The sequence below is a fragment of the Calliphora vicina genome, chromosome 3, assembly GCF_958450345.1.
Source record: "Calliphora vicina chromosome 3, idCalVici1.1, whole genome shotgun sequence".
Taxonomy (NCBI): domain Eukaryota; kingdom Metazoa; phylum Arthropoda; class Insecta; order Diptera; family Calliphoridae; genus Calliphora; species Calliphora vicina.
This window is the reverse complement of record NC_088782.1, coordinates 93,149,185-93,174,826: the sequence shown is the minus strand read 5'-3', so window position 1 is coordinate 93,174,826 and position 25,642 is coordinate 93,149,185. Positions and strand designations below refer to the sequence as shown.

The 25,642-nt window shown below is 28.4% G+C and overlaps 1 protein-coding gene across 1 annotated transcript in view; it reads right to left on the bottom strand.

The window, feature by feature from the left end:
* pHCl-1 (pH-sensitive chloride channel 1) overlaps positions 1–25,642 on the bottom strand; it is a 90,204-nt gene that overhangs the window by 63,108 nt on the left and 1,454 nt on the right. Inside the window, exons 3-9 of the mRNA XM_065503171.1 lie at positions 15,979–16,067; positions 11,750–11,824; positions 11,020–11,084; positions 10,652–10,872; positions 7,681–7,763; positions 4,568–4,705; positions 3,436–3,588 (exon numbers count right to left, since the gene is read on the bottom strand). Coding sequence (XP_065359243.1) covers positions 3,436–3,588; positions 4,568–4,705; positions 7,681–7,763; positions 10,652–10,872; positions 11,020–11,084; positions 11,750–11,824; positions 15,979–16,067 — 824 coding nt within the window. The remainder of the gene's footprint in view (positions 1–3,435; positions 3,589–4,567; positions 4,706–7,680; positions 7,764–10,651; positions 10,873–11,019; positions 11,085–11,749; positions 11,825–15,978; positions 16,068–25,642) is intronic.

Here is a 25,642-nt window from a genome sequence, read left to right as displayed (position 1 = left end):
TACCCATAACGAAATGAAAAACTAAAAATCTGACAGAGTGGTAGCAAATGAAGCGTACTTTCTAGTTTTTCCAAACGACCACAGATATGTATAAAGTTTGTAGTTTAAAACGTATATAGACTTTATCATGTGTTTGCATTTTCTATGACTTTTGTTGTGCAGTTAATCCATTTTTGGTATTCCAAAATTGTATAATCTGACCTTAAATTGATCCTTAGCCGTGTCATAATTACAGTAAATGTGAACATTTTTAAATCACGTACAAAATAATTGATTCCCTTAGCGCTAAATTATAAATTGTATCTCTCGCTGAGCCATCTCAGGGATTAAGTAAACTGATATCCTAGTTTACTTGTTCCTATAATTTTCAGCTTGACTTCATCTTGAATCCTTACTTGATGTGAGCTAAGAATGAAATCAATTTAAGAATAAAGAAATTGGAATTTTATTTTCAAACTTCAAGTGGTCGTGGCACTTCTCATACAAAGTAAATAATTATTATAGAATTTCTGGTGAACTATAACTGTGAAAGTCGCAAAACTTTGCGGAATTTATTATTTGCCATGATAAATGGGAATGGCACAACCCATAACAAGTAAATAGTTATTTTCGAATATCTGGAGAACTATAATGGAAGTCATCAAACTTTGCCCGAATATCACCCTTATTATTTTACATAGTTTGGGCGGTATTTTGTTAGTGGGAATGGTACCTCCCATATAATGTAAATAATTAATTTCGAATATCTGGATAACTATAATTGTAAAACCATTTAAACTTTTTACGAATAAATTTCTTATTACTGTAAGGCGTTTAGCTGAAAATAGACAGAATTTATTAGTGGGCGTGTCACATTCCATACAAAGTAAATAGTAATTTCGAATATCTGGAGGACTATAATGGTGAAAGTCTTCAAATTTATAATTGCAAGATTATTAAACCTCCCGTAGAAAATAAATAGTTAATTTCGAATATCTAATAATTGTAAAGTATATAAACTTTGTTTGAATCAATTTCTAATCACTGTACGGAGTTTAGCTAAAAATGGTCTGGATCGGAACAGTGGGTGTGGCACATAAAAAGTACATAGTCAATTTCGAATATCTGGATAACTAAAATTGTTAGATTCTTCATACTTAGTCTGAAACATATTTTATAATTTTACTTAATTTGTCTCAAAATGGGCGGGATATTATTAGTGGACATGCAACCTCATATACAAAATAAATAAATATTCTCAAATATCTTTAACCTTTCTCTAAATAACTTTCTTATATTTTTAAACTAAACTAAATTTCGGTATTATTTATATTCATTTATTTTACTACGTAGCGCTAGTTATTTGTATATTTATGTATATTAGGATCAGGGTTTACAATTGCTACTATATTAGCCGTTAAATTCCTAATTTAGGATAGCCTAGTGGCCGAAATTCGACTACTTTTAAAACGCTTTTTACCACTTTTATGGAAAGCGTTTTTAAATATTTTTTTATATTGTGGACATCTAGAGAAAAAAACATGTTTCATCAATATTGGGGGACAATAACATACTTAAAAGTGTACCACAAAAAAACGTGTGGAATATTTATAAATAAGATTTATAGACTTGAATACCTGAATACCTGAAGACAAAACACAGCACAGGGCAGCAAAATAGAAAAAAAAATTTAGAGGCTTTTTAAACCACTACACAATTTTGATGTATTGTGGTTGGTTTTTGAAGAGGTTTTTTTTAAAAAAAATGTTTAAGTAAAATTGTGAATTTTCATTGATTTAATCCGTCTATATATTACTGTATAATCGGTTCAGTAGTTACGGAGATATAATAACAAATTGAAGCAAAAAATATATTTTTTGAAAAATAGAAAATGGCAGAAATTGTTCAGGTTTACTGCTTTATCGTAAAGCCAACAAAATGAGATATTGATCATAAAAATCGATTGATTCTATTCGAATTTATTCACAAAAATTTTAATTTTTTGTTTGATATAAATAAAATTGTGTAGTTAATTTTCCTCTTTCGATTGATTGAATTTTAAAAACTTTTTCCCCTTGCTATGTACAATTTTTACCATTTTTGTACTTAGATAGCCATGATGCATCAAATCAAGCCTTTTTTTGCTGTTGACATGTGAGATTGTTATTTCGTAGTTTTGTGTTAAATCATTTACTTGTTTGCAGATGTAGGGTTCTTTATTGAAAGCAGTTATTGAGAAAATAGTTTGATCTTACAAATATTTTGGGCAGTGTATATAGAAGTATTTCTTTTTTTTAAATATTATTGCATTTATTTTATCGGTGTAGTAGAGCACGTAGGACTTTAACAAGGTGTACATAATTTTTAGACACGTTGCAAAATGTTCAACATTATAAACAAATACATACTAACGCCCTGAATGTAATAGATTCCTTGCGAATACATCCCTATTGCTATATAACTAATCATCTCAGATTCTAAATTTTTTTAACCTAAAACTTTTTTTACAACTAAATTTTTTTTTATATGTTTGCTTCTTCCAGTTTAAAATTTCATAGAATTAAAAACGATACGATTGTTTAATTGGGAGAGAGGTTCATGCACAAAACACATTAAAATGAATTATAAAAAAAATTGCAGTGATTTAGAAAGTGATTTCGAAATAATTTTATTTTATTTATCAATTGTACTTAAAAAAGAATGTCAATGTAAACTACAAAATACTTAAGGGGTAATTTAATTTAAAAAAATATATATATGTCAGAGATTCCATTCATTGGTTTATGGAGGTATTTTGAATTAAAGAAATGAAAAAATAAGGAAAAGATTTCAAATGAAAACGTCGAGAATAGAAATGTTGAAAAAGTATTTATAGTAAAAATGTAGATAAATTTTTAAGGTAAAAAAAATTGTTAATGCAGAATGAATACAGTTTTTAGGAAAAATATTTGTAAAAATGTTACTTGGGGCTACCAGGCACATTGTTAATGTTTCAAATATTTGTTTGTGAATTTGATTGATTGATTGATTGGTTTTTGAATTTGTAGATATTGCAAATAAAAATAGTCAAATAGTTAAATGGTGAATTTGGAAAAATGAACTAAAATCAACTAAGAAATATGAAATACAAAGGAATAAACAAAATAATTATGTAATTATTTGAAGATGGTGGCAGCGGCGGCAAATCAAGATCTAATAATAAAATGAGGTAAATTTTACTTATTGTGTTGGCAAAGGGAAATGGTGTTGGGATGGGTTGGTTCTCAGATGGTTTGAAATGAAAATTCAGTTTGAATTTTACTGATTTCGATTTTTCAGTTGTTGGTTTTTGTTGTTGTTGTTGTATTTACTACATATTTAATTATGTAAATTGCTGTGGTTGTTTTTTTTATATATTTTTCTTTTGTTTTTCTTTTGATAAATGATAATAGTTAGATGGTGTTGGTGAATTGTTACCTATCATGGATCTAGCCGGTACAGCATTCCATTCTAACCAGAATGTTATAAATGATGACGTCACCAATATAATGCCAGGTATAAAAACGGTGGTGAAATAGAATGCTCGATCTCTGGTAAATATTAAATCGACTCTAAGACAGCTGTAGTTCCCTTCATAATTAAAATTGGAATAATAGTAGAAAGTGATAGATAGATAGTTATGTATAATTGTTTTTAATGACAAACAAACAAACAATAAAACGCGTTCTTAAATTCATTAAACTCTTTAGTTTTATGTATTTTTACCAAATCAACGATCAAGAAACGAAACTAAGTAACAAATCTAAAACTGAAAATTATAACAATACTTCTGATTTCTATATTGTAAATATAATTAAGTATATAAGTAAATATTTATATGCATATGTTGAATGTTGTAAAAAATATATGTATGTATGTATGTATTAATAAAAGGTAGCAAACGCAAAATGTTTTTTTGTTTTTTAAATAATTAATATTGTTTTGAAAACAATATCCAAAAGCCATTCTAATTTGTTAAACGAACAGAAGAATAATGTACAACATTTCATAAAAATTTCAAAATCTCCAATTCATTAGTAGGCAGCGACGGCATATCATTTGTGGCAAAAGCTAATTAAAAATTTAAAATCCATTTTCAAAATAAACAATTGATTTTCTTTTTCTATAACATTCTAATAAAAATAATCTAATTACTCATACAAATACGTATTTTGTTTGTAATGCAATTTAATTACTTGCGAATTTGTTAAGAAATTCAAGTTGTTCATAACGAAAAATCTACATTAAAATAACACAAGGAATTCAATTTAATTCAATAAGAGAATTTTAATTACTATAAAACAATATTAATCGAAAACATAAAGTCAGACATGTGAACATAATTAAATTAAATATACAATAGAAAAATATTTAACAAACAAATTAGACAATAGATATTTTGTTAAAACATAAATATTATTGAATACTTCTTTTACGCTACAACCAAAAAAATCTAAATAAACAAATGTAAATTATACAGAAAATAAAACGACAAACTAACTTTTTAAAATTTGAACAGACGTATAAACAATTAAACAATAAATTAAAAGTATTTTCACTGTGGACTCACCTCTCCAGCTATTTTGATCACAGGCGGTTGTTTGATTTTTAATCAAATATGCATTTAATGTCGTCAATGAGGGACTTTTGCGTAAAGTATCCTCATCATTTTTCCAAACATATTTTATTTGGGCTTCTTCATACGAAACTGTAGAAAAATAGAAAATAAATATAGTATTTCTTAAAAATTTAAATGAGAAGCAGATTCATATTCAAGATTCAAGAAATTTTTCTCAAAAATAAAGATGTTACGAACATAGATTAGATAGTTCAAAACCATATCTAATAAAATAAATTGCCAATGAAAACACTACAAAAGTCGAATTTTACAATAATAAATTCCAAAATGAGAATATGAAACAAAATACATATGATGAAATAAGTTAAATCAAGTAGTTTTCGATTTACAAATTTATTATTAGTAATTTTTCAATAAGCTTCAAAAACAGTTAGAGTTTCGTGAGGGAGATAAATGAAAATATTTATAAAAACAGAATTAAACCTGTTCATTTTAATACATTCTTTCTTAATAAATAAATATTGTTAGACGCCCTGGATTTCTAACAAAAATTATAAACTTTTATACGATCAAAATTACAACCTATGTACATTAGAGTGACAATCAGTTGTATGGAAAAAAATGTTTGTTAAAATTTCAAAGAGTGCCGGGTGGAATATTGTGACACTAGGCCTAAATGTTAAGTGCTGAAAATTTGAGCCAAATCGGGCAACGATTTCTGGACGCGCATCGAGGTCAAAGTTCAGATATATGCAAAATTTTACTGTTAATATGGAATAAATAGGTGAAACTCATTAACTTTCTGCATTGTTTTCTAGAAATATGTAGATTTATTTATATTAATGAATATTACATTAAAAAATTTTTTTTGGAAATTAACCCTGTATCTCCTTTGGTTCAAAATGACCCAAAAACTGTATTATCGCCAAAATTAGAGAAAAATGCAAATTTTTCAGTTTTTGAAAAAATGTTGCTACTAAATAAATACTTTTGCAATTGAATGCAAAATAATCGAAATATGTACGTAATTATCGTTGTAATGAGATATAAATGACAAAATTTGATTAAAAAATTTTTAAGTTATTAAAAATTCGCCAGACCATTAATGTGTTTCAGACCACTTGAACAAAAAATTAAGATATTTCGAGAAAAATTAAAATAAAAGCTCATTTTTACTTAAAATATGTCCATATTTACTTGTATATGAGTTTTTGTCTTCGTAGGATACCGTTAACCTATTCGCAGGCATGGCCAAAAAAAATAATTTTTTTTAACGGCTGTTTCAAAACTCCATTTTCAAATTTTTAAAAATTTTTTTAAACAAATTTCAGATTTTTGCGATTATCACATTGGGGCTTATTGAATACGGAATAAAAATATGAAAAAATTATGTCAATACCTCTTACAGTTTTTCCGTACCTGCGATTTAAATTTTGCGTTTTTCCAGAAAAACTAATTTTTTGTCCATATTTAGGCGAATGAGTCCAATTTCCTTAGTGTTATAAATTTTAAGTAAAACCTATTCATAATATTATAGTCCTTGTAATTTTAAATATGTTCTGAAAGTTTTACTAAAATCGGAAAACGATAACCTTTGAATCGTGAATGTCAAAGGTCAAATTTATCAATATTTGGAATTTCTAATGAAAAGATAGCGAAATGTTATATATTTTTGTGCCGATTTTCATGAAACTTGAGGAAAATATATATTGGGGTCTAGCATTTACAAGAAAAGTGAAAAAATGGATTTTAACCTTTAAGAGGTTAAAAGTTGAGGGTAATTTGGACCCCAAGTGCTGCTAAGGTTAATTTCCATTTTTGTGCTGTTATTTTAAATTCTGGACTTTATGTTATATTTTCCTTAAGTTGCATTAAAATCGTCCCAAAAATATATAACATTTCGCTATCTTTTCATTAGAAATTCAAAATATTGAAAAATTTGACCTTTGACCTTCACGATTTAAAGGTTAACGTTTTCCGATTTTAGTAAAACTTTCAGACCATATTTAAAATTACCAGGATTATAATACTATGAATAAGTTTTACTTAAAATTTATAACAGTAAGGAAATTGGGCTCATTCGCCTAAATATGGACAAATAATTAGTTTTTCTTGAAAATCGCAAAATTTAAATCGCAGGTACGGAAAAACTGTAAGAGGTATTGACATAATTTTTTCATATTTTTATTCCCTATTTTGATCTCAATAAACCCCAATGTGATGATCGCAAAAATCTGAAATTTGTTTAACAAAATTTTTAAAAATTTGAAAATGGAGTTTTGAAACAGCCGTTAAAAAAAATTATTTTTTTTGGCCATACCTGCGAATAGGTTAACGGTATCCTACGAAGACAAAAACTCATATACAAGTAAATATGGACATATTTTAAGTAAAAATGAGCTTTTATTTTAATTTTTCTCGAAATATCTTAATTTTTTTCCTAAATTTTTTGTTCAAGTGGCCTGAAACACGTTAATGGTCTGGCGAATTTGTAATAACTTTAAAATTTTTTAATCAAATTTTGTCATTTATGTCTCATTACAACGATAATTACGTACATATTTCGATTCTTTTACATTCAATTGCAAAAGTATTTATTTAGTAGCAAAATTTTTTCAAAAACTGAAGAATTTGCATTTTTCTCTAATTTTGGCGATAATACAGTTTTTGGGTCATTTTGAACCAAAGGAGATACAGGGTTAATTTCGAAAATTTTTTTTAATGTAATATTCATTAATATAAATAAATCTACATATTTCTAGAAAACAATGCAGAAAGTTAACGAGTTTCACCTATTTATTCCATATTAACAGTAAAATTTTGCATATATATATATATATATATCTGAACTTTGACCTCGATGCCCGTCCAGAAATCGTTGCCCGATTTGGCTCAAATTTTCAGCACTTAACATTTAGGCCTAGTGTCACAATATTCCACCCGGCACTCTTTGAAATCTAAAAAAAAAATCGGCTGTCACTCTAATGTACATATGTTCCTATTATAGTAAATAAACTTGTGCCGAACTAATATCGCCTCATATGATTTTGAATAAAAAAATATTTTACGTTTAACAATTTACTGTGCAATGTGTAAATACTTACTGCTTTCCATTGAAAACGAACATTTCGGATCATCGAATGGAAATATGTGTAAACTTCCCTGACAGGATAATATTAAGTGTCGTCTGAAAAAAAATGCAAATTCAAAAATTTATTAAACACGGATTTGTAAAAGTAAATATTTAAAATAAATTTTAAGTTGACTATTGATATATTGTCAATTTGTTTAATAATTTACACTCTACTTAAATTATGTAAAAACAACTGCCAGATAGTTCAGCCCATATATATGTATGTATAAGTATGTACAGTGTATATACGTACTTTTAATTAAATAAATTTAACCCTTATTTATTTTCTACAAAATGAAATGCCCCATATTAAAATTATTTTTATAGTGAAGTTTTTTTGCTTTTGAAAATATGTATCTTCTTTCATGGTAAGACTGTTTATGTGTTAATGAATGAGTATGTATGTATGTATGTATGTATATGCGAGGAAAATTTACATTTACATAAATATTATTTTTGTATAAAATAAAAATAAAGAAACAGGGGGATATAACTACAACTAAAAGAAAACCTTCATAAAATGCCCTATAATCATTCTGGTTTGATAACAAATTCAGGATGTAAAACTCTTCAGAATTATCAGATAAATAGAAATTTGATAAATTCTTTATACTGAAATGTATTGTAAAGCAGTTTAACAAGTACTTAATGTCTCCCTTAGAGACAGTAATTGTCACTAATGTCTAATATTTTGGCTGACTCCAATTCATATATGATCGGACAATAATTAGTCATAGCTCCCATATAATAGATCCGAAAATAACTTTAACGAGTATAAATCTCATAAAAAATGTTGGTATACATATATATAAAATTCAACAGAAATTTCTTTCATATAGACATAAATCACATGACCTAATTTCATGGCGATTGGTGCATAATTAGTCATAGCTCCCATATATGGCAGTCTTTCGAAAATCATTCACGAAAATAAAAAAAAATTATTGAAATTTTCAAACAAAAATGTTTTTGCTCATTTACTTAGTGTAGGGTATTATATAGTCGGGCTTGACCAACCATAACTAATTTTGTTTATTGACAATCAAATATTTTATCAGGAATTATAGGGGGGGTTTGGGTCAATTATGGACAGACTCTCACAAAAATTGGTAGATAGATTATGGTTCATATAAAACTTGTTTATGGACAATTTCATCACGATATTAATTAGACTGTCCAACAAATTGAGACTTTTTGATTGGAACAGAATAGCAACCCTATAATTCTGAAAGGGCATGTTGAGTAGATCATTTTTGAAGAATAAACTTATAGCCCATCTGGTCTGAATTTTTTTGTACAGTGGGTCAAAGTTTTCATTTTTTGATCGAAGGGGCAGTAACTGAAAAAAATGTAAGTTAATGTCTAAGAGAATTCTTATTGTGAGAGTTATATAATGGAATTTTATGGGGATCATTTTTGTGGAAGATCTTAACGCTCTAGCTCCTCTCCTTAGGGGTCAATTTGACTTTTTTTTTCCAGAAAATCAAAAAAGTCCTTTCAAAAAGGACATTTAAGGATTAGAATATTCGACATAAATTTTTGCCGGAAAATTTCAGTGGGGGCTACCAAAGATTTATAATAAAAATCACAACATACTTTTTATTTTCTGATTTTTATTTTTTTGTCAGAAATAATTGTCTGACTTTGATTTTCATTTTTTTTGTCAGAAATATTTGTCGAGTTTTGGTTTTTATTTTTTTTGTCAGGAATATTTGTCAGACTTTGATTTTTTTTTTGTCAGAAATAATTCTTATGTCTTTTATTTATTTTTTGGCAGATATAAAAATTAATTATTTAGTTTTGCTTATATATTATTTACATATACATACATATGTAAATAAAAATCAATAATTAATTTTTATATCTGCCAAAATAATAAAAATCATAATCTGACAAAAAAATAACAATTATTTCTGACAAAAAAAATAAAAATCAAAGTCTGATAAATATTCCTGACAAAAAAAATTAAAATCGAAACTTGACAAATATTTCTGACAATAAAAATCAAAAAATAACAATTATTTATGACAAAAATAAATAAAAAAGCATGTTATTTTATGAAAATATATGTAGTTGAAACGATCAAAATTGTATGCTTGATATTTTTTTTCTTTGAAATTTCAAGAATAATTATTATTTTCGGACCCTGCAATCTATTCATAAAATCTATTTATAATCCGAATGAGCTGATATTTAAAATATACATAAATAGTCCTAGAGAAGATCTACAGATCTTTTTTTAGTTTTTTAGATATGTCGGGGCTACGGATGATCAAATTTTTTTAAAAATATCATCTACATATATTTTCGATAAAATTTCGAATACAATAAAAACAACTTGCTAACAGTTATCTCGCTCATATAAAAAGTTGCAAGCACCCTAAGTTGGAACATGTAAAAATTACCTTATTTTTTACGTCTGCTTCTCATGAGAATACAGAACTGCTATGAATTAAAAAAATTAAATATAGTCAGTTTAAACTATTATTTTGTTCCCTTCAAATGTTTTAATAAGCTCTAAATTCTTTCACATAGTAACATTTTAGTGTTTTGTCATTCTCGTGGAATTGCCCATATATAAAAATCTTTCATATCGAATCGAGAACAAGGATCGACTTAGTGTTTAAATTCTAAATTTAAACTTAGCTACATAGCCATGGAAATTTTATTAAAATCGGACTATCCGTTTAGAATTTACACATTTATTTCCTCTTTTTTTCATTTCCCCCACAGTGTATAGTACGTAGTAAATAGTAAGGGTGTTGACAAGAGTAATATATGGATGAAAGTAAGTACTTGTATAAGAAATAAATACATATTCATGATTTTAAACTACAGCAAATAAGAACAAAATACTTAGATTCATATGTAAGTATTTTTTATAAAAACAACATAAAAGAAAATAAAGAAACAAAAAGTTGAAGCAAGATTTTTATACACACCTCATTGCGTACGTAATGGTCCCGTTCCGGTAAATTCTTAAAGCAAAATGCATGGGTATAATGGGGTCCTTAAAGTCGCCGTGCATAATGAAATAAGTGTCCGGCGTCCAAATGCTATCGTGATGATGCAATGCATTTAAAAAGTCATAATGTGACTTGTTGCCATATTGTAAACGGGGATCATTCCACTGTTGATTCAACAGAAATTCCACTTCATATTTCTAAACGAATTAAATTTGTTTATTAAATACAGTTTTACATATAAAACAAGGAGATTGAAAAACAAAAAAATTAATACACATCAAATTAAAAATTTAAATATTTTTTTAAAAGAGACAACAATGAATGAATGAATAAATTATAGTTACCAGACTACTCTCATCGGGTGATGCTAAACTAAGTAGTAAAACGTTCACATTTACCGTAAGAGTACCTGTTTGTTGTTGTTGATGTTTTATTCGAAGTCGTAGTTGTTGGTGTTAATTTTCAGATTACAAATAGAAAAAGAAAAATTTGTAAATTTATTAATAAATTTCATTACATTTCATTTCTAAGAATTAAATATTTTTAAAGTAAATATATTTAAAAGAAGAAAAATACACATGGATACACAATATATACGAGTAAATACGAATGGTACAAACATAATTTGGTCATCTACGAAGTGGTAAATAAATTAAACAAACAAATAAATAATATATGCACTATAGGTTATTTAAGATAAAAAACAATTACATAATTAAATTTCTTGCTGTGGATTGCCACAAAACTCAAATCAAAAAGAAATAAACTCGTCCCAATGCGAAATTAAACAAAACAAAGTTACAAATAATATATGGATTACAAAAAGATAAAGTTTTAATGCCGCATTTAATGATGGAATTAAGAAGAATTACTAAGTTTATCTTAATGATAGTTATACGGAACTTATAGTTCCATTTAAAATTTATCTAAATGTTAATATAATTTATTTAGAGTGTTAAAAAGTGTCAAATTTTAAATAAAATTTTAATGGCAGAAATATTAAATTGACGTAATTTGTGAGATTCTAGTACAAATTAATTAAAATTTATCAAGTTAATCATAAAATTAACAAACCGCGTCTATGTGGTCTCCTTGAATTTAGTTCTGTAGCCATATCTGGTGATGACAATCCACAGCAAAAGTCTTCATCTGCAAAATTCAACTTATTTAAAATCGTTTTTATATTTTATTAAAAAAAAAATAGAAATCTATTTTATAAATGGCATCTTCGTTTATCTGCAACTATTAGGGAAAATAAATCTATTTCCAAATATAACCATATTAATTTCAAAGTTATCAAAGAGATTATTGTGTGTATTTTGACATGAATATAAATAATATGACTTTCTCCATTCTCACGAAGTAATAAAACAAAATTTAATTTTCGGGAATTTATTAATACTAAATTAAACCAAAAAGTTGTGAGCCAGTATTTAAAAAGAATTATAAAATTTGTTTGCTTGTCGAATGTTGGTCCAAAGTTTTCGAATAAAATAATGTCACACTATTGGTTTTAATCGCCAAATTGAAATTTTGTTATTGTAATTTTAACAAAAACAAAACAGATGTAAAATGTACACTAGGGTGGCCCTTAATAAACGAAAGTTGGATTTTGGCCATTCTCACCCTCCAGTTTGGTGAACATTAGTAAAAAATCATCCTGAAAAAATTTTAGTTAAATCGGTTGAGGATAAGACCTTCACGATTTAAGGGTTAACGTTTTCCGATTTTAGTAAAACGTTCAGAGTATATTTAGAATTATCTGGACTATAACATTCTGAATAAGTTTTGCTTAAAATTCATAAGAGTAAGGAAATAGAGCTCATTCGTCAAAAAATTGCCAAATAATTGTTTTTTCTCGCAAATTTCAAAATTTAAATCGCAGGTACGGAAAAACTATAAGAGATATTTTCATAATTTTTTCACATTTTTATTCGCTATTATATTCTTAATAAATCCCAATGAGATGATCAAAAAATTCTGAAATTTGTTTAACAAAATTTTAAAATGGAGTTTTGAAACTGCCGTTAAAAAAATTTAATTTTTTTGTTCATACCTAAGAATAGGTTAACGGTATCCTACGAAGACAAAAACTCATATACAAGTAAATATGGACATATTTTAAGTAAAAATGAGCTTTTATTTTAATATTTATCAAAATATGTTAATTTTTTTTCTACTTTCTTGTTCTAGTTGTCTGAGACAACTAGCCTTGCGAATTTTTAATAACTTTAACATTTTTTAACCAATTTTTGGTTTTAATGCCTCATTAGAACGACAATTGCGTACACATTTCTATTTTTTTAAATTAAATTGCAAAAGTAATTTTTTAATGGCAAAATTTTTACAAAAACTGAAAAAGATGCATTTTTCCCCTTGTAAATGCATCTCAAAACTTCGGAGGGCTTGCGGCACGTCTTAACCCCAACCGATTTACCTAAAATTTTTTCAGGATGATTTTTTTTACTAATGTTCACCAAACTGGGGGGTGAGAATGGCCAAAATCCAACTTTCGTTTATTAAGGGCCACCCTAATGTACACTCAAAGTACACGCTTGTATGCACATACAATTTTCTGAAAATAAGCGAATTCACGTAATTATGAATAAATTCCAAAATAATCCATCGATTTTTATGATCGATATCTCATTTTGTTTCCATTACATGTGGCTTTCCGATAAAGCAATAAATCTATATTTTCACATAAAAAATATATTTTTGCTTCAATTTGTGACTCCGAAACTACTGAACAGATTAAAACGCAATAAATAAACATATTAAAAATATAAATATATTTTTGCTTCAATTTGTGACTCCGAAACTACTGAACAGATTAAAACGCAATAAATAAACATATTAAAGGCTATGTTAATTTGAGCTTTTCTAAGTTTACTTTAATAATATCGGACTAACCCTTTTTGAGTTATCATAAATTATGTGCAGAAACATCTAAAAAAGTTCACAATTTTAGCAAAAAAAAAAATTTAAAATAAATCTATCTATAAATTAAAAAATTTTATCATTTTTGTACTACTGGAACCACATACATCAAAATTGTGTAGAAAGCTTCCAAAATTTTTTCGATTTGCCTGTGTAAATTTGTTGTGGATGAAACATTTTAGGTGGGGTGACAAAAATTCCGTTATTTCAATGTTTGTCAACTAACTATCGATTACTAGAACCGATATAATGGAATTTTTCTTCCAACAAATTTGGCGATAGCAACAAATCTAGCTTTTCTGTGCAGTTAAAAGTACAGTAAATTTAAAAAAGAATACTTATAAAGAGATTCCTAAAATTTTCCGGGAAATTCTAAAAAAAAAATTTCCGGTTGAAGCGAAAAATATGCATAAAATTCGCAGTAATATAAAAATCAAGTACTGAAAATTTCAGCTAACACATTTAATTTGAACACATTTTATTTGAAGTTTTAATTAAAAAACTAAATATTGCAAAAAATCGAATTAAAAATTATTTTTATTTAATTTTATTTCATTTATCCATAGACGTTTAAAAATAAAATATAAACATTTCTGACATCGTTAAGCCATTATAACTTTATACTGAAACAATTCATAAAATATGATAGATATTTAAAATTCCGTGGGGAACGAACTGAAATTGCCGGATTTCGATGTAATTTTTGTTTTGGTCACAAATTTTTTAAAAGTATTTCTATTTTCTAGGATATTGATAACTGGTGTTAAAATTGTTCAACACATCAAAAGTAAATATACATACATATGTATATCATCTCAAGTGACCCAAGTTTTGAAACCGATGTTTTCCTATCGGATTGAAATTTGCACCGAGATTAGTTCTATATCTGATAATATCTTAAATAGTCTAAGAAATTGACTCTGAGTCGAGCGGTATACTTAAAACCTGCTGTTAGGTTAATCCCAATTGGTCCAATTTTTACCAGTTTTGACTTAGTTTTTTAGCTCATGTGGTCTTTTTAAAAACCAATGCTTATACAAAGATTCAAGGATCTGACTTAAAACAGGACTGAGAAAAATAAAAAATTACGAATCTTAGGTTAAGGGACCATTTGGTCCATAGTATATTTTCCTTGGTTTTCTTTCAAATTTGCCATGTCGTAAGTAAAACACTTCTGTTTTATTAAAAAAAACTTCTCAAAAAATGAACCAAGCATCTGTAAATATGTGTGCTTCCTTACAACAAAAATCAAAAAAGGGGAATTCCACAATTATCTATTACATATTTAATCTATGTTTATTAAAAAAAATAAATGTAACTAATTTGTTACCAAAATATTTCCGCACAAATTGGTACCCACTATAATGCAAAATGGGAAAAATTGTTGAAATTTACATTTTTAATCTTTTAGATTTTATTAGAATCGAAAACAATTTTTTAATTTTTGAAATTTCGTTTAAAAAATTTTGAATTTTTGAAATTTTGTTTAAGTTTTATTTTTTTACTGAATAATTCATAACGCCATAACCAATTACGGCCTATGTCTAAGAAGAATTTCGTCCGGGAACAGCCACTCGACCTATACCTTCGTATAGCATGCCGAAATTCTCGAACTCAACTCCTGAGTTCAAAAAAAAAAATCCAACTTGGGTTCTGTTTGATACTCCACCATGTGTCACATATACATACGTAATTATAAATAATATATGTTTTTTGTCATACGGATGAATTTTCATTTAATTTTCTTTTAGTAAAGTCTTGGCGTGTAAAAGCACCTTCAGATATTTTTTTATTACGTTGGTTTCATTACTGGTGATATTTTTTAAATTTTATAATTATTGCTGATTATTTGTTTAATGTTTTTCTCATAATTGTTGAAACATGAGTACTTAGTTCTTCTGTATTTTTGTATGGACATTTTAAGTATGTCTGCATTTTCAATGTGCAACTCATGAAACCGGAAATAACAATACATCCGGTCAATTTATTTTAATGTAACCATAATGGATGCCATCATATCATTGGTCTACGGCAAATACAACTGAAAACTTGTATATTTGTTGTATTCTATAAATACGCAAAACAAGTAAGTGTGTAGGTGCAAACACTTTTAACTCGAGCAGTTTCTAGAGAGCAACATAATGAAAATAGCAAGTACTTAAGTAAATGACATTTTTCAATAATTTGTGCAATGCAAACAATAGTTTATGGCGTTGAAGATGATATCTATACAACAACACTTTGCCCCACAATTAATTCTTTTGAAATATGTCCTCTTCATACTTCAATATGTTTTCTTTTACACATTTTCAAAATTATATACACAAAACTGCACAGATACATATTACACAATATTAACTTACCATTTACTGGCGGCAACAATCGTTTATCATAACGCTTTTTCTCCAACAATAAATCCAAAATTTCTTTGTCTGAACTTGACTCGTCAAATCTGAAAAGGAATCATTGAAAGGCAATGGCAAAAGAAAAAAGTTCGTTCCATTGTTAGTGACGAAACAAAAAAAAAATAACATAAATTTGAAAGCTTAACAATTGAACAATTAAAGTGTTAGTTGGGTAAAAGATATGACAGTCAATATGAATACAAATGCAAACAGTTTAAGGTGGCCAGATTCATTTTTATATCAAACTATACATAATGAGATTATTGAGGCAATAGACATAAAATAATGGAATAACTTGATGATCTAGTTCTTATTTTATTACTAAAAGTTGAACATTTATAATCACAATCGAACTATAGACTTATTTAAAATAAAATTCAATGTTTCAAAATTTATATTTTAAAGTCAAGTTAAACTGATGACCGATTCTTTTTTTGCCTTAAGCCTAGTTCATACTCTGTTCATATTTGCGAAAAATTATGGTTTTTTCATGCGAAAAATTTTAAATGTTGTTTGACAGCGAGCTGTTGGTTTTAATTTCGTGCGAAAGAAGTGACGCGTATGTTATTTCGTGTGGAAAAATAAGGTTTCCAGATGTATTTCACATGTTTTCCAAAATAAAAACAGAGTACTGCTTTTGCGAAATTATTTCGCATATATTTCATTCCAAATATTTTATATGTAGTTTGACAGCATTTCGCATGAAATTTTGAACAGAGTAACCCAGCTTTAGAAGTAATTCTTATGATTTAATGTAATAAAATAAAACAAATATTTAAAGGTTACAAAACAATAATCGTGTATAATATTTTATCTGGCCACTTTTCTGCTACATACTGTCAGTTTTTAAATAAAAATACAATGTGTTAGAGTTAATGTGTGAATACATACATTTAAAGTTTGCCAAAAATAAAAACACATTTTTAAGGTAGTAATTATGAAATAAAATTAAATTATATACAGTGATGCACAGGAAAGATAGAAAGATGAATTATGTATACAAATTGCTAAAACACAGTAGAGAGTATTGTAAAAAATTAAATAAATATAAAACTTAAATATTTTGTTTTGCAAATGTTAATATCAAATCAAAAACATTTTGTCTTCATACTAGGGGTCTTAATTTGCTGACCTTTTTGATTCTCGGGAATCGAATTGTAAATTCGAAATATTATAGCAAAAATTGTTATATGTACATCATAAACCATAAACCCTTCATTTAATGTCTTATTATTTACAAAATATAAAGGATTAAATAACTCATATATATTTGCGTATTGCGTCTGACGATGAACATATTATACGAGGGTGGGTCATCACCTCCAGGAATACTAAATGGCTGTTCGACGTGGTCGTCAAGCTCGTCTAGTATATGGATCTTGGCAAAGGATTCTATGTACCTCTATACTGATAGCACTATGCAACAAATGAAGACTTATGGAAAAACACACGATCATGACTGTATAGGTTCGATTCTACTACCAAAGGGTAGTATATACTCTATACTCAGTTTGTCCATTTTGGTGACGAATTTTTTTTTATGGGCCCCCAAAAATTCTGAAAATCAGTGGGTCCTCAAAAAATGGTGTCATCAGTTTTTGGCCAACAGCTAATTTAGATTTGGTGATACCGCTTAACTTCATATTGCAATAATATAGCTAAGAGTCCGCCAGACTAATTTTGTTAACATTTTTTTTCCCAAAAATACCTTTTTTGTGCACTTTTTTGAAAAAATATAGGAAGAAAAATAGATTTTTCACTTTTTTAGAATAATTTCCATAATTTTTCACTAACATTATTTGGCATAGTTGTAACTACGGTAAATCCGAATAACTCTTGTGAACATAACAATGCAATTTGAACACATCTAGGCACTCTAAATAGCTCACATTATTTACTATTTTTTGACGCTAAAGCTAGGTACTCTGTTCAAAATTTCGTGCGAAATGCTGTCAAACTACATATAAAATATTTGGAATGAAATATATGCGAAATAATTTCGCAAAAGTTGTACTCTGTTTTTATTGTGGAAAACATGTGAAATATATCTGGCAACCTTATTTTTGCACACGAAATAACATACGCAGCACTTTTTTCGTACGAAATTAAAAGCAAAAGCTAGCTGTCAAACAGCATATAAAATTTTTCGCATGAAAAAACCATGATTTATGAACAGATTACTAGGCTTAAACAAAGATTTGTTGTGAAAAAAGTATGTTCGAGTGTATAGAGTGTATTGCACTGCAATAACGAAGAGTGGGCAAATAATTATCAGTATGATCCGGGCCCATCACGTTACCCAATCTTGATCACGCAAGGCCGACTTGATGCAAGATATGAACAAAATTTTCAAAGTGGGCAAGGTTTGTGGAGCTTCTGAAAAGTTAATATAAGGCTTTAATTTATAAGTTTTTGATACCGGTGGAAATCCTATGATTTGAAGATTGACATTTTAGTGAAATAAATTAATGTTGTGTTTTTTTCGGACGTCATTTACCTTAAAAACTAAAAAGATTTTAAAGTGGTGATTTTCCATCAAGAAAAATATAAAATTTGAATTAATTGAGGAATTCAAACGGTCTCCTATTAGGTCGTATTGTCATAATGTCTTAAAATATATTTTTATACCCTTCAGCTTCGTGAGAAGGGTATATATAAGTTTGTCATTCCGTTTGTAATTTCTACATTTTTCATTTCCGACCCTATAAAGTATATATATTCTGGATCCTTATAGATAGCGGAGTCGATTAAGCCATGTCCGTCTGTCTGTCTGTCTGTTGAAATCAATTTTCTGAAGGCCCCAGATATCTCCGGGATCCAAATCTTCAACAATTCTGTCAGACATACTTTCGAGAATTTTGCTATTTAAAATCAGCAAAATCCGTCCATAAATAACGGAGATATGAGCAAAAATCCGAGACAACCTCTGAAAATTTCATCAAAAAACACAATGTATTGCATGCTTTGACAAAAAACAACAAAACGTATGTTTGGATGTGCAAGCTTTGCGTATTATGTTTTTTTTTTTGTGTTTTGTTTCTTTTGGCGTTGTTGTTGTTTTTTATACAACTAAACTTTTGTTTGGTTGTGTGTTGGTTTTTTTGACAAAAAATCAACAAATCGTATGTTTGAATGTGCATGCTTTGCGTATTTTGTTTTTCTTTTGTGTTTTGTTTCTTTTGGCGTTGTTGTTGTTTTTTATACAATTAAACGTATGTTTGGATGTGTGTTGGTTTCATTCCCAGCGGGAAAAAGATGCAGTAAAGAGGCCTTCCTAAATGCCTCATTTTGCAGACACAAGGACTTGCAAAATCATTTTGCCGCATTGCAAAATCATTTCAATTTTACACGGCGTGTCATTGCGAGCCAAGGCCTTGCATACTCGCTGCTGTTAGAGGGCTGAGAGAAGGCCCAAACAAAAAAGTTGTGACTAATAAGACTTTATGAACTATGTTTATTAGTTTGTCATATAATAACACTTTTATGCAGCACACCAAGAATTTTTTTAAACTAAAAAAATATTTTACGACATACTTAATAGCAGACCGTTTGAATCCCTCAAATGTGAAATTTGAACATTACAGACATCAAAATAAAATTTGGAAATAATATAGTTCTAAATGTTCTTAAGTCAATTGCATTACTATTGTTGCCATTCTTTGTTTTCAAACACCAAAATTCCTAAAACGGGGAAAATGTGTTCCAAAAACTGAGCTTTGCGTTTTTAGAATTTTTAATCAAACACAAAATTTTGTTTCAAAATTGGCCAAGTTTGGATAGGGCTGGGGGGCACAAGGTCAGCTTAAGTGATTTAAATTTTACTTTATAAGTTTTTACATTAAGTTCTCTTTCCAGATCATAAAACAATGTATATAGTCCCGAAGAAAATTTGTTTTCTATAAAAGAAAAAATATGGGGACTTTTTTGGGAAAAATCTTAAAAAACACACGCATACAAAGTTGAAATATATAAAAAGATGCTTCAACTTTGGATGTGTGTAACTTTTTATAGGGACGAGATAATTGTTATCAGGTTTGTTTTATTTTCTTTAGAATTTTATCGCAAATATACGTCATATATAAAAAACAAATTTCGAAAATACGAAAAAAAGATCGAGCAAAATTTTAAAAAAAAATTAAACCTAAATATCTCTTGAACTAAAAGATATAACCTACAGATATATGCATATTTTTTGTAGACCTTCTCAAGGACTATCTAATTTCAGCTCATTTGGATCATAAATGGCTTTTTGGCGACGTTTTTTTAAATGTGTGACTTTAAGTGTCCACCCACTGATACCCATTCCGAACACCTCAGCCGTCTAAATAATACAGCACAAACATAAAAAATAGTAAAAACGAAAATTGTTAAGGTACAAAGTGATTTAGAGTGACTAGGCACGTTCATAATGCATTGATATGTTCACAAGAGTTATCCAGCTTTGCCGTAGCTACAACTTTGCTAAATATTGTTAGTGAAAAATTAGGAGTCCCTGGAAGTAATTGTAAAAAAACATGTTTCCTATATTTTTTTTTTCAAAAAAGCACGAAAAAGCTATTTTTTTTGGGAAACAATGTTAACCAAATTTGTTTGGCGAACTCTTAGCTATATTATTGCCATATAAAGTTAAGCGGTATCACCAAGTCTGAATTAGCTATTGGCCAAAAATTGATGACACCATTTTTTGAGGGCCCACTGATTTTCAGAATCTTTGTGGGCACATAAAAAAAAAATTAGTTACCAAAATGGACAAACTGAGTATAGGGTTTTACTACCCTTTGGTAGTAGAGTCGAATGTATACTATCATGATAGTGTGTTTTTTGCACTGTTGCACTGTGTAATTAATTAATATGTCGAACTCGGACATATTAATTATCTCATCCAGGAGATCCGATTTGAAATTTTCACTGATGCCCCGTAATCGTATGTGGTGTGTGACGATGGAGAGAAGGCTATATCGCACAGACTGATATGCGTGTGTCATTTAGACAACGAACTAGTGTAGTGTTCCTCAGGTAGAGATCTATGTCGTGGTTAGCTCCGCGAACTGAATACATATACAGTGTAGTTATTCGGATTTACATCTCTTCTCGGTGTCTACATGAGACATTCTTCAGCACGACTCTTCTGGATATCGTGACACGAGAATATCTCTAGAAACTGCATTGGAGGTTCATTAGCTATTTACGCTTTCATCGTGTAAACGAATGGTCCAGCATGGAGTCTATAATTGCGCGTAAACCAGATGGTGGCTTTAGACTACATGTGCGAAAACAAGGGTCATTGGTCCAATTACGACTGTTGCAGGACCACAATACTGATAAAAATTTCATATGATCGTCAAAGGAATTTAATTTCCCTTATAGACTTTTATAGAAGGAGGCGGACGTCAGAAGGATGGACGACTTTATACCATGCTGTTGCTTTGGTTAGGGTCTTGAACTGGTCAGTTATTATTTTTCTTCCTGACTCGCAAAATTTGCGCAATAATAACTATCTTTAAATGTTTAAAAACAAATAAGTGTGATATATTCAGATCTGCCGAATCTTAAATATTGAAAAACTTTTGGAAAAAAAAATTCGATGACACCAAATAATTTGGTTTGAAAAAAAGAAATTGGTAAAAAATGTGGTGCACAAACAAAAATTGTTGAACAAATCGCGGCTTTTTGCTTATATTTCTGCCATTTGTGGGCCGATTTTAAATAGCAACCTGCGGATATATTGATGTATCAGTCATGTATGGGGGCGTGCCACCGGCTCACGTTGACTCAGAACTTAATTTCACCGGCCTCACCGGCCTAAGCGGATATATTGATGTATCAGTCATGTATGGGGGCGTGCCACCGGCTCACGTTGACTCAGAACTTAATTTCACCGGCCAAAAGTCCAATTTTTTGTTAACACCATTTTCCAAAATTTTAATGTCATTCAATAGTAATCATATTGAAACTAATGTAGCCAAAAAATTAGATAAAAATATTTTTAATTGTGGTCATGGCATTCTGTTAAAGACAAATATTTTATGTTATTTCACAAAAATTGTGATTTTTGTAAATTTGATAAAAAAATTGGATGCATTTTTTTCTTATTTTGGTAGGAGAATATTCTTTAAGAAATGGTATGATGTGTTATTGTACCATTTATACTTGTTGTGTTATTAAATGTTTTCTTAGATACTATATTTTAGTAAAATTTTAAAAGCAGAAAGGCGAAAATGTCCTTTTATACCGCATATATTCTTTTGCACCCATCTGTAGAACGATTTTTCCATTTGAATGAAATTACTCCCAACATTTTTCTATATTTATTTTACCCGTTCATAGACTGGCTTGCTTGTTGGCTAGTTGTCCATGTAAATATAGTGCGCAAAGTAAAGTCGAAATTTTTAAGATATTTCGATAAAATTTGGTAAATAGCCTATTGAAACTGGTCGAATATTTCACCTTGCACCCATACAAATGTCCTCCCGAAATTAAACTTTATCGGTCGTAAATGGTTATTAATATAGGATTCGCTCCAAATAAGTTTTATGTTAAGTGAACCAACTTTTAAAATCCATGTTTTCCGATCGGGATGAAATTTGCACCACGGTTAGACCTATTGGATATTAATTAAGACACAATTTTTCAATAAGATCGGTCAAGAACTCTGAGTTAGAGGGGGTCAAAACTTGATATTTAAAAAACAACATTTTAAATTTTGACACCCTGTAATCAGAGAGTTCTTGACCGATCTTATTGAAAAAATATGTCGGAATTACTATCCAATAGGTCTAACCATTTTGCAAATTTGATCCTGATCGGAAGACACTGATTTTAAAAGATGGTATACTTGACATGGAATCCCCCATATACTGAATTTATGTCACCTTATTTTATGACGATCGGTCCATAATTAGTTATAGCTCCCATTAAGTCCCGCTTCCGAAAATCATTCACGAAAATAATTTATAGTGTATGGTGTTATCGGTCAAGCCCGACCATAATTTAGTATGTACTTGTTTTTATTTGCTTATATCTTTTTTATAAGTAAAGCTGATTAAAAAACAAAAAAAATCGCATTTTCATAATAAATGCTATACAAAAATTAAAAGTACAATTTCAGCTTCAAAATTCTCAACAACTGCTGAGTCGATTTTTATAACATTTAAACTGGAGAAAATATCCATCAAATCCATAAAAAATTCTAATATTAGAGAGTTTTTTCAGATGAAAAACGATTCTGAGCCACTGTGTGGCAGCTAACCGAGCAGTCGGTAAATTTTAATAAATAAATCTGTAACTTCTAAACCCTTACGCCGATTTTAATGAAATTTCACACGCGCAAAGAGGAAGTGTAGTCGAGTTTAAGTTTTGAATTTGGACCTCATGAGCCCACCAGGAGCAGGACCAGGGGTTCCCAAAGTAGAACACCTCGGTTATGTTCAATATTTAAAATGATCCTATTTCTTAGTTTGTGTTCCGATTTAAAAAAACTTACAATTATCAATTATCTCTTATAGCTTAGGAGATATTCGCATTTGAAAATTTAATTTTCAACATTTTTACCCACCCTACTCCAGTTTTTTGGTGACCGCGGTTCCAAATATTCCTCGATTTTATCCATTTTTCTTTTATAGGATTAACAATAGATCTATATATCAAATAAAGAAAGAAGTGTTTAAAACCCATGACTGAGTCCAAAGTGACATGCATTTGAATTTTAAAAAAAAAGTACTTTTATTCTTTTTAAGTTATCTAAAAATTTTCTAAGAGGATGTATAATGAATTTGTACTTTTTGAAAAGCTAACTTTACGCGAAATATTTTAAATGAAAAAAACATTTCTAATTTTTGATACCGACGGGATCAGGTCCATTAAAAAATGCCTATTATAGCCAAAAAACGAAAAAATTCCATTTTTGGCATTTTTCAAGATTTTTTTGGAAATTGCGGGATACTTGATTACAAATTTCAAAATTTGTTTTTATTTTTCCATTTTAAATAGAAAAATCTACATAACTGTGGAATTTCATTAAAAAATATTCATAAATAAAAATTTTATTTCAATTTGAAATATTGGTATCTATGCAAGATTCAATAAAAAGCATTTTTGTCATATTTTTCAAAAAAGTATTCCATGAATTTAATTGTCAAAAGTTATATACATTTTTGAAAAGTAGATAAAATCCTCTATCCATTGATATATAACATGTCTACCTTATGTTTTTTACGTGTCAAATAAATTAGAAGTTACAGATTTATTTCCCTCTTTTTTATTCTCATACCACTGTGCGCCGCCGAAACCTTTTTTGTATAGCTGATTATAAACCACTGGGTCTTCGGAAAGGTGATTTCGACGTACAAATGGACATGGCTATATCTACGTTATCCGTTATCTTGAACGTTCCAAAATATACAGTAGCCCAAGAAAGTCTACATACAGTAAAAATTATTATGTTACTTTAATTTAAAGCAGTTTTTTTGTGAGATATATAATAATACATGGCTTATGTCGATTATAGCAAAAAAAAATTCAAATAACGCCCAAAATTTCACCGTTATTAGAGTTATTGATTCTGAGTAAAATAACGAAAAAATTATTCTCGGTCACGCCTACTTTTGGGTGGGCGGGGCTATTATGTTTCATAAAAAAGCCCAAAAAACCAAAAAAAAATGTTTTTGACTCGGAATCAAAAATTCAAATAACGGTGAAATTTTTTGGACGTGATAGGAAATGTTGCTAAACCCGACTTAAGTGATGTTGTTTTAATTTTTTTGGTGTGAATTTATTCTTTTAACAAATATATTTCATTACTTTTAACTTACAAATACAGCTTTCAACGAAAGAAATTTAATTTGAATTCCTGTATGTAGACTTTATTGGGCTACTGTATATAATTTAATGGGTCGCAAATGAAAAATTTAGAAATTTATAAAATTGTTAATTTGTTTCTAATTGTTGTTGAAAAATATGACTTGATCCTCCATCAAACATGTTTTTATTAACTACTCTACTAAAATTTTCACAGTTTGACGCTTTGCTGGATTGGTTTAAAAGATATATAAGTTTGTCATTCCGTTTGTAATTTCCACAATAAAATTTTCCGACCCTATAAAGTATATATATTATGCATCCTTATAGATAGTGGAGTCGATTAAGCCATGTCCGTCTGTCTATCTGTTGAAATCAATTTTCTGAAGACCCCAGATATCTTCGGGATCCAAATCTTCAATAATTCTGTCAGACATGCTTACGAGATGTTTCGTATTTAAAATCAGCAGAATCGAATTTTTGACCTACACACAGCCTCAAAAGTGAGTAAACACCAGCGAATTTTTTGATTTTTTTAAGATTATGACAATCATTATATTCCGACTTAAATCTTTTTTTTCCAAAACCGAATTTATTATTCAACCCAATCTTCAAGAAACCGAAACTATAAAATTTTAATCGATGAACCGAATTTTTTTTTCACCAAAAAAATTTAAAAAACAAAATACAAATTTTAAATTTAAAAAAAGAAAAGTTTAAAATTTAAAATAACAATTTGAAAAAAAAAAATTTCCAAAAAATTAAAAAACAACTTTGGAAGAAGAAATAAATTTTGTTTACCTAAAAATATTTAAAATTTGTATTT